Raw genomic sequence first — 10,563 nt, 5'->3', positions numbered from 1 at the left:
GTAGAACTGATTATTTATCAGTGTCATGTTTCTTGTAGTAGAAGGCTACTAGGGTGTGAATTATTATAGCCCCGTTCATTTCACCGATTCAAGTTTAGAATTCAAGTTTTGCTACAGTAAAAAACTCTCAGAAACAGTCGCATCTAACTTTTTTACTACAGTAAAAAGCTCTCACATAAAGTCACATTTCAACTCGAATTAAAAACTCGAATCAGCGAACCCTATATGTACCTTTTCATCATAAGTAATATTTCCTAGAGAGATTCTCCGGTATGCTTGGCATACCGATAGGCTAAGTTTTTCTAACCATTTGATGTGTGTACTTTTTGACTTTTATGTTATTTTATGCATATCCGACGGATAGAAAACCTGACCTACCAGTATGTTGACGTACTAGAGAATGTCCCTATTTCCTATTCTCAAAACAAAAATGTGTACTATTAATTTTGCATATTTTCTAGAGAGTTTTTCTAGTAGTCCGTCCTACCAGTAGTCTCAATTTTTGACCGTTAGATCTAATCAAAATACATCAGATTAAAAAAATATGTAAAATAGACAGATTCTAATACAAATCTGACGGTTGAAAAGTAAGAGACTATCCATAATCTATTTTTATAAGAACTACCAAAGAAAGTCCCTATTTTTTAATCTCAGCAAAAAAAATTCTTCATAGAACATATATTACTTCTCAAAAATTTGAAAGTAGCTGGGAATTTCAAGGATAGAACTAACAGGTGTTTCTCATTACCCAACCACAGAAACTTGGCATGAGATTTTCATGTTCTCATGTGTATCTTTAAGGATATCGAGATCCTTAAAAACAATGGAGGTTCATGCAAGGTGGAGAGAGAGAAGCGGAGAAGAAGAAGAAACGCTTCCTTTTGCGATAAATTGTACTACATGGTATTAAAATTTAGAGCGGCTCCTACTTTGTTTACCAAACAAATTGTCCAAGAAAAAAAAAACATTATAAATTAGCTGGTAAATCAAAATCTAGAAATAGAATTTTTTTTTTTTTTTTTTGAAATGAAGTACTACCTTTTCTAACTAAGCTTCTTTATTAACCTAAAATATTGCAAGCCTCTTTATAATGCAAGGAGTTCTTTTATGGCGAATTCTTTACCATCTGCAAAATAAAAAAATGAATCTGAGCACAAATCAGAAAATAAGGTACTTCAAACTAAATTTCCAAAATGCAAAATAATATTATTAATAATAATTTTTCAATTTATAAAATATGGATGTATAAGTAACAACAATAATAATGAATCAAATATATAATTATACTTGTACATTGTGTGCAAAACGCAACAAGGCTTTTTCATTCCTTCTCCGTAACAGAACTTCTCCCTTCTTTTTTCTTACATGTTCTCACAATATTAACAGAAACCTATAAGAACCCAGCAATAGTTGTAGATGAAATTGAACCATCTTGGTTAGAATTTTACAGAGCATAAAATCTCCTTGTCAACTGGAAATACTTTTCTTATTCCAAGAGAGATAAGAAATCTCCCCATAAGGCCTGCAAGGTCATAAATATAACAAAATGTTAATCCCTTGAAGCCAGAAACAAGACCATTTATAAGAAAAGAAGCAATGTGCAGATAAAATGAAATTGCGGACGGAAGCAGACCCGACATTATCTGGAATTTTGAACCAGTAAAGATATTTGCTTTACTTATAAAGGATCATGATCTGAAATGTGTAATGGATATGTAAAAGACAAAATCATGCGTTACAATGAAATTTACCTTGGATTTTTCATATGTAGCAATAAGAAGACGAGAGAGATGAATATGCAAGATGTACCCACAAAAATGTAGGCCGCCCCGAGGAAATCATTCTTTCCTCCTAACCAGCTCGATGTTGAAAGGATAAGCTTTTTCTTTCCTCCAAAACTGTGAGTGTTGTAATTATTCATCAACTTGACTACTACGACATCATCTGCTTCCAAATCCTCTTCAATTCTACCGTACAATTTCCGGAAGCTGGGGAGAGCAGCGGTACGCATCCATACTATGAGATCTTCTTGATCACTTAGCTAATTGATAACGAATCCCAACCCAATAAAATTCAGAAGAGAACAAGAGAAACCATAAAGACATTGTTAGAGACCATTTTTAGCCGAAGAAAATGACAGAAAAATGAGAGTCATACATCAGCAAATCACTTCTTCAAATAATTCTAGCTCAATGTATAAAATGGAGGCCTAGGCAGTGACTTTGGAGCTAGTAGCATGATCAATCTATTGACATTTTAGATCCCCTCCTTGTAAGTCTCTATATTGACATGGAATTGATATTAAGACAAGAAGTTAAAGCATCTTTGACAGTGCGGCCTTCTTCTATTAGTAGTATTTAGCCACAAAAAAATAAAGTAAATTTAGAGTATGAGCCCGGTGATGAGTCGCATCCATGTTGGAGTATTTAGCCCAAAAAACATTAAATTTAGAGTACTAGGGAGAAGGAAAAATTGCAAGGATAGGTTGGAGTAAATGCCAGAGGGTATAAAATATCATAATTTGGCCGCATCATATTCGACTTCAGTTGACAAGAAAGAGAGAAGGCGATGGTAGTAACTTTGCACACATTGCTAATACTCACAGGAACAGTCGGATCTAATCTTTTGCCACCAATCAAGGTTCCATTCTGAAAATTGAAGGGATATACATGCTTCCCGAATTTGTGATCTCGGTCGCTCTTCCATGCAATGTTCTTCCTATTAACCTTTAATTCCGATCTCCCACGAATGAATTTATACGTATCATTGAACAAACTCCAAGCTATTAGGCCACAAGGAACAATCGGAAGGCCATTATTGAACTCTTCAGGCTGACAGGAACTTGTGTCATTGTACTGAAGTCCATGTAAGAGTTGCTGATCACTTCTACTTTTGACGTATCTGAAAAAGATAAAAGATTCAAGGGAAAACGAAATAAAAGTTGAGTGAGCATAGAGTAAAGGGATAAAGCTTATAGCACGAAAAAGATAAATGATTAACAGAAATTTTGAAGGTAAGTTACTATTTGGTTGAACAGAATTTTGATAAGCCTCTAATTCGGCAAGTGTACATTAGGAAGAATAAGGGTACTCAGGACACGTGACTAGGGAAGATTGTTCTCTAGCTGATTAGAGAAGCTTGCTGGGGAAGATTGTTAGTTCAAGTAGTTAGACAATAAGGATTCGTTTGGTATGAGGATTCAAACCAGGATAATTCTAATTATGATTTTGGAACCAAAACCATGATTCATGATTTTAGGTTCAAATTATAATTCTAAAATCATGATTCTGAAACCACAATTCAGAATCAGGAGTTTGAATCACATTGAATCAAGAGGAGGGTGGTTCAAGAATCATGAGTAATTCTAGTTTAAAACATCACATCAGATTTCAAATCATGATTCAAAATCATCCAAACCAAACACTAATTCTGAATCATGATTCAAAATCAATAACGTTTGTTTCCTATATTCGTCCCTAATTCTGAATCATGATTCATGGTTCTCTACAGTGTTTTTTCTCACAAAAAATACACGTAAAACGAGAATGGTTCTGAATCATGATTCTGAATACATAAACCAAACATATCAACCATCTACTAAACGAACTCTAAGAAAGAGTATAAAAAGGGGGGTCTAGGATTAGAGCAAGGCAGGGAAAATTTGTGATTGTTTCGCGGGAAAATCTTGGAGCTATTCCAGGAGGCTACGGACCCTCGAAGTTCTGCATTCTTACTGTAACTCACAGTTGATTTTCAATAAAGATTTAGTCAATCTTCACAGATAACATTTCTTTCTCTTCTTCTGTTTCCGAATCTACTCAAGTTCTATCAATTTGGTATCAGAGCCCTTTCTGGGACATGGCAGCGAGAAAGAAATCGGATGAGCGGTTCGATACTGTGGAAAAAGAAATTCAACAGGTCAAAGATTCGGTGGAAAAGGGGATCGATTGCGTTACGGCAGAGATGAGCCAGAATATGGCGGATCTGCGCCGTTTGATGGAGGAGCAGATGCGAGTCTTGACGGCGAAGCTCATGGCGGAGCCGAGGACGGTGGATTTGAACGTTGCCGGAGTTCGCGTAAGTGGTGAAGCGATAGGTCATGGGGAACCACGTGGAACGGCGGTACAAGTGGAAGATCGAGGGAAAGAACGAGGACATGGCAGCGGCGTTGGAACGAACAGAGAGACCGTCACGCGCGGAAGGTAGAAGGTTGCAATTTCTGGGGAAGCCGACGGAATCAGACGGAATCTTGGCTCGGGAGTGAGAATTTCGGACTTTGGGAGGAGGACCCAGGCCAAGATGGGATGGTCGGGGCGACGTTTTTAGGTTCGGCGAACCTTCCGGTAGGAGTTTGCCGTAAAGGAGGCCAACGGGGGGTCCTGACAATGCTGGAAATTTTCAGAAGGACGAAGTGCATTTTCTGCAGTACGGACCGGCCAGTAATCCTGAGGGATTTACCGGCGACTATTGCGAACCGTGGGAAGGGGAGGAGTGGTCACTGGTGAGACGCAAGCAGTTGGATTATCCTTTGTTTAGCAGTATTGACCCGGATGGGTGGCTGTTCCGTATGGAACTGTTCTTTTCCATTAACCGTTATTCGGAGAAGGAGAGGATAATCACGGCGGGAATTGCGTTGGAAGGAGATGCTCCTTGGTTTCAATGGCAAAATCGGCGGCGACCGTTCGTCAATTGGGCTAAATTTAAAGCAGCCCTCCTACAGAGATTTCGTTCTTCACAGGAAGGAACCTAATGTGAGATTTTTGGCTCTTCGGCAGGCGAGTACAGTGGCCAACTATCGCAGGAAATTCGAGGTCTCGGCTGCTCCTTTGCAAAATGATCCTGAGGAGGTGTTGGAAGGAATCTTTGTGAATGGTTTGAAGGCTGAAATTAGGGTTGAACTACGGTTGCTTAAACCTGAGGGACTTACCGAGATTATGGATTACCGCGCAGCGCATCGAGGAGAAGAATCTGCTGTTGCGGAGGGAGCTGGGGGTGCAACGTTTTTGGAAGCCTCAACAAGTGGGCAGCAATGGACTTCAACCAGCACCTGGAGTGCAGCGGAAACATTTGGAAATCCGGAGAAGTTAAAGAGGTTCCTTTTCGGAAGCTCTCCGACTCAGAGTTGCAGGAAAAGAGGAACAAAGGACTATGTTTTAGGTGTGATGAAAAATTTTCAGTGGGTCATCGATGTAAGAAAAGAGTTAAGAATTATGTTAGTCAGTGATGAGGATTATTTGGCTATAGAGGATTCCAAGGAGGCAGTAGAGGAAGTGTTTAGGCCCGAGGTGATCAAATTGTCTCTAAATTCGGTCGTGGGATTAACAACTCCGAGGACTATGAAAATTGAGGGGGAAATCGGCCAGCAAGAGGTAATTATCCTTATTGACTCGGGTGCAACCCATAATTTCATTTCTTTAGCTTTGGTGCAAAAATTGGCCTTGCCGGTCACTCCTACTATGGAGTTTCGGGTGCAAATTGGCACTGGAGACTCGGTAAAGGGGGAGGGTATTTGCAAGGAAGTGGTGTTGCAAATGCAACAATTGACTGTGATCGAAAATTTTTTGCCATTAGAGCTTGGGGGCATAGATGTTATTTTAGGCATGCAGTGGTTGGAAACTTTGGGCAGCATGCAAGTCAATTGGAAAACGCAGGTTATGAAATTCAAGGTTAGGGGAACTGGGGTGGTTTTGAAGGGAGACACTAGCCTTAGTAAATCACAGATTTCCCTTAAGGCTATGTTACGGACTATTAGGCACGAGGGAAATGGGATATACCTCAAATTGAGTTCGCTAGTTAGTGAAGAAATAGGCGCTGTAACAGCGGTGGGAGATGAGCGGCTCCAAGCTCTCTTGCAAAAACATTCGGCGGTACTTCACATGCCAACCGGCCTTCCTCCTTGTCGAATAAAAGACCATCGCATCATTCTTCAAGAAGGCACCGGTCCTATTAGTGTTCGCCCTTACAAGTACCCTCATTTTCAAAAGAATGAGATAGAGAAGTTAGTGAAGGAGATGTTGGCTGCCGGCATTATTCAGCCAAGTACAAGCCCATTTTCCAGCCCGGTATTGTTGGTCAAAAAAAAGATGGGAGTTGGCGATTTTGTGTGGACTACTGTGCCTTGAATAAGGCTACCATTCCCGATAAATTTCCAATTCCGGTGATTAAAGAGCTACTCGACGAATTATGTGGTGCCACGATTTTCACTAAGTTGGATTTGAAATCGGGGATATCATCAAATCCGGATGAAGGCTGAGGACTGCTTTTCGCACACCCGAGGGTCACTATGAATTTCTCATTATGCCTTTTGGCTTAACTAATGCACCGGCCACTTTTCAATCCCTAATGAATGAGGTACTTAAACCATTTTTGCGCGATTTTGTGTTAGTTTTCTTCGATGACATCCTCATCTATAGTGCGACTTGGGAGGATCATCTGGTGCATTTGGATAAGGTCCTTTCAGTCTTGGCAACAACCAATTGTACATCAATCAAAAGAAATGTCTTTTCGCGCAAGCTCGTTTGGAATATTTGGGTCATATTGTTTCGAAGGAAGGGGTTTCCACGGACCCAAGTAAGATCCAAGTCATGTTGGATTGGCCCACTCCTAAGACTGTTAAGGAGCTGCGAGGTTTTTTGGGCTTGACAGGCTATTATCGGCAGTTTGTGGCCGGATATGGCGGCATTTCTTGGCCTCTCACGCAGCAACTTAAGCGGGATTGCTTTCATTGGAATAAAGAGGCCGAGGCTGCTTTTCAACACCTTAAGCGCGCTATGACTGAGGTTCCGGTGCTCGCTTTACCGGATTTTACCCAGCCCTTTGTGGTAGAGACTGACGCTTCGGATTTTGGCATTGGGGCGGTGTTGATGCAAAACCAGCGGCCGATCGCTTATTTCAGTCAAGTGCTTTCTTCTAGAGCCCAGGCCAAATTGGTGTATGAAAGGGAGTTAATGGCCATAGTGTTGGCTGTCCAAAAATGGAGGCATTACTTACTTGGTCAGCGTTTCGTGGTGTGCACAGACCAAAAGAGCCTAAAGTTCCTTCTTGAACAGCGTTTGGTGAGTATGGAGCATCAAAAGTGGTTATGCAAGTTGTTGGGCTATGATTTTGATATTCACTATAAACCAGGCCTTGAAAACAAAGCGGCGGATGCCCTTTCGCCATCCCTGTGGACTTGAATTAATGGTTATGACTTCTCTGGTTGTCTTGGATATTGCAGCCTTACATCAACAGGTTTTGGAAGATCCTAAGCTGGCCAAGGTTCGGTCTGCCTTGCAAAAGGTTGCTGCACCTTACAAGGGGTACACACTACAACGAGATCAACTTTTGTTCAAGGAGCATTTGGTCATACTGCAGAATTCTTCGCTTATACCAACCTTACTGCAAGAGTTTCATGGTAGTAAGGTTGGCGGTCATTTGGGGGCACTTTACCTACAAGCGGATGGCTAGGGAATTTTATTGGCCGGGGATGCGTCAGGATGTTGATTCTTTTGTGGCTGCTTGTGTTGTCTGTCAAAAACATAAATCTTCTACACTATCTCCTGCCGGGTTGTTACATCCCATCCCTATTCCTAATCGGGTTTGGGAAGACATTTCTATGGATTTCGTGGAAGGGCTGCCTAAGTCCAGTGGGTTTGATTCTATTTTGGTGGTGGTTGACCGTTTAACTAAGTATGCACACTTCTTAGGCCTCCATCATCCTTTTTCGGCTAAGACTGTGGCTGCTCTTTTCGTCCGAGAGATTGTACGTTTACATGGATTTCCCCGGAGCATAATATCGGATCGGGATCGGATCTTCTTGAGTCATTTTTGGAATGAACTCTTCTGGTTACCGGGCACTTCTTTGTGCCGGAGCACCGCATATCATCCGCGATCGGATGGGCAAACCGAGGTCGTCAATCGCTGCTTGGAGGCTTATTTGCGTTGCTTCGTATCCAGTACTCCTCGTCAGTGGGCTACACATCTTCCTTGGGCTGAGATTTGGTATAATACCAGCTTCCATGTTTCTGCCGCGATGACGCCTTTCAAGGCTCTCTATGGCCGGGATCCTCCGCCCTTGGTTGCGTATACCACAGGTTCTACTGCCACCTCCGAATTAGATTAGTAGTTGTGCATTCAAGATGCTCTTTTGGCGGAGTTGAAGGAACATTTGACCAGGGCTCAGCACTTTATGCAGCTGCGTGCTAATCATAAACGCCGGGATTTATCCTTTGAAGTCAGTGACCTGGTTTACTTGAAATTGCAGCCTTATCGCCACCGCTCTTTGGCTCGTCGTGTGAATGAGAAGCTTGCACCCCGGTATTATGGTCCTTTTCCAGTTTTAGCTCGCATTGGTTCTGGGGCTTACCACTTGCAACTTCCTTCGGATGCTAAAATCCATCTCGTCTTTCATGTGTCATGATTGAAGAAGGCAATTGGTCCTGCGGTAGCCTCTCAGCCGCTTCCTTCTTTCCTTTCGGAGGATTCGGTTTTGCAGGTGACACCAAAACAGGTGTTGGATACTCGATTCTCTCCATCTACCGGGCAATTGGAGTAATTGATAAGCCACTAATTCGGCAAGTGTACATTAGGAAGAATAAGGGTACTTAGGACACGTGACTAGGGAAGATTGTTCTCTAGCTTATTAGAGAAGCTTGCTGGGGAACATTGTTAGTTCAGGTAGACAATAAGAATTCGTTTGGTATGAGGATTCAAACCAGGATAATTCTAATTGTGATTCTGGAACCAGAACCATGATTCATGATTTTAGGTTCAAATTATGATTCTGAAATCATGATTCTGAAACCACGATTCAAAATTAAGAGTTTGAATCACCTTGAATCAAGAGGAGGGTGGTTTAAGAATCATGAGTGATTCGAGTTTAAAACATCACATCAGATTCCAAATAATGATTCAAAATCATCCAAACTAAACACTAATTCTGAATCATGATTCAAACTCACTATAAATAAACACTGATTCTGAACCAGGATCCAAAATCAACCATCTACCAAACGAACTCTAAGAAAGAGAATAAGTTTGTTAGAGAAGCTTGTTCTAGAAGAATGTTAGTTTTGATCGTTAGAAAATAAGAAAGAGTATAAAAAGGGGGGTCTGGGATTAGAGCAAGGCAGGGAAAATTTGTGATTGTTTTGTGGGAAAATCTTGGAGCTATTCCAAGTAGGGAGGCTACGGACCCTCGAAGTTCCGCATTCTTACTGTAACTCAGTTGATTTTCAATAAAGATTTAGTCAATCTTCACAGATAACATTTCTTTCTCTTCTTATGTTTCCGAATCTACTCAAGTTCTATCAAATTTTCATGACATTTAAGAGTAAGACTCTGAATATACCCAACTTCAAACATAGAAATAAAAGAACTCTTACCTTCGGTGGTTTTGATAGTAGTTATCAAGTTGGTAGTAGATATGGATTGGAGCCTTCATATGCTTCTCGATCTAGAAAGGGAAAGGTTTCAACCATATTAAGAAATAAAATAAAAACAGGAGGAAAAAAAAAATCTAAAGCTAAGGAATGAGAAAATTTTGAAATAATCTCACATTTTCTTGTGTTATAGTAAAGCTACTAGAGAATTCCTTAATTCTAGTTTCAGCTCAATCTATGACCTGATCTCTCAATTTCAGCTCAAACTATGACTTGATTTCTCAATCAGGTAACTCCAATTAGTAGCCCCTATGGCTATACCCTTTAGATATCTTTCTCTGTTTCCTTCAATATGGTATAATACCCCAAATAGTGTAATAGATGTCTTTTTTTTTTTTTTTTGATAGATAAATAGTGTGACAGAAACAAATTGGCAGGATTACAAAATTGATATTCAAAAACTGCTGAAACCTAATACTATGAAAATCAAAATAGCTCCTTGAATAAACGTAATTATCTTGCTAATACTATTAAAGCGCAAGCGGAGATATCCACCTAACCATACTCTGATGCTCTTGCCCCTTGCGAGCAAAAGGGTGCAAAATTTTGTTTCATTTAAATACTTGAGAAAATTTTCATCCACAGGTAATAAGGATTATACAGAGAAGCATGACATTCAATATTAGTGGCCAATTCTTGGACAACTTTCTCATAAATAAAAAGAGAATAGGGTGAATATGTCCCCCATCTTCATGATTAAAATTCTGATAGATGGTAGAGAAATATTACCTTCAAAAACCGAGAACAATTCTTGTGAATTGAGCTATCTTTCATATATGCGACCTTATTGCTTCTAAATGACTCAGGTATGCATTCTGTATCGTAATGGTCCACAATTTCAACAACCTACATACCCATAGGAAAATAATATTATCTTCAAAAGTATGGACCACTTTAAAGGTTGAAATAACATGGTAGAGAAATATTACCTTCAAAAACCGAGAACAATTCTTGTGAATTGAGCTATCTTTCATATATGCGACCTTATTGCTTCTAAATGACTCAGGTATGCATTCTGTATCGTAATGGTCCACAATTTCAACAACCTACATACCCATAGGAAAATAATATTATCTTCAAAAGTATGGACCACTTTAAAGGTTGAAATAACAAAAAAAAAAAAAAAAAAAAAAAAAAAAATGAA

The 10,563-nt window shown here is 40.0% G+C and overlaps 1 protein-coding gene across 1 annotated transcript in view; it reads right to left on the bottom strand.

Annotated features, from left to right (window-relative positions):
- Positions 1 to 1,250: 1,250 nt before the first annotated feature.
- The window catches only part of LOC21389356 (putative ALA-interacting subunit 2), an 11,027-nt gene continuing 1,714 nt past the window's right edge, over positions 1,251 to 10,563 (bottom strand). Inside the window, exons 5-9 of the mRNA XM_024162255.1 lie at positions 10,349 to 10,465; positions 9,363 to 9,433; positions 2,604 to 2,901; positions 1,752 to 2,041; positions 1,251 to 1,522 (exon numbers count right to left, since the gene is read on the bottom strand). Of these exons, the coding sequence (XP_024018023.1) occupies positions 1,468 to 1,522; positions 1,752 to 2,041; positions 2,604 to 2,901; positions 9,363 to 9,433; positions 10,349 to 10,465 (831 nt within the window). The 3' untranslated portion in view covers positions 1,251 to 1,467. The remainder of the gene's footprint in view (positions 1,523 to 1,751; positions 2,042 to 2,603; positions 2,902 to 9,362; positions 9,434 to 10,348; positions 10,466 to 10,563) is intronic.

The sequence above is a fragment of the Morus notabilis genome, unplaced genomic scaffold (assembly GCF_000414095.1).
Source record: "Morus notabilis unplaced genomic scaffold, ASM41409v2 Scaffold153, whole genome shotgun sequence".
In the NCBI taxonomy this organism is placed as follows: domain Eukaryota; kingdom Viridiplantae; phylum Streptophyta; class Magnoliopsida; order Rosales; family Moraceae; genus Morus; species Morus notabilis.
Note: the sequence above shows the minus strand (reverse complement) of the source record. Positions and strands in the feature narration are given on the sequence as shown.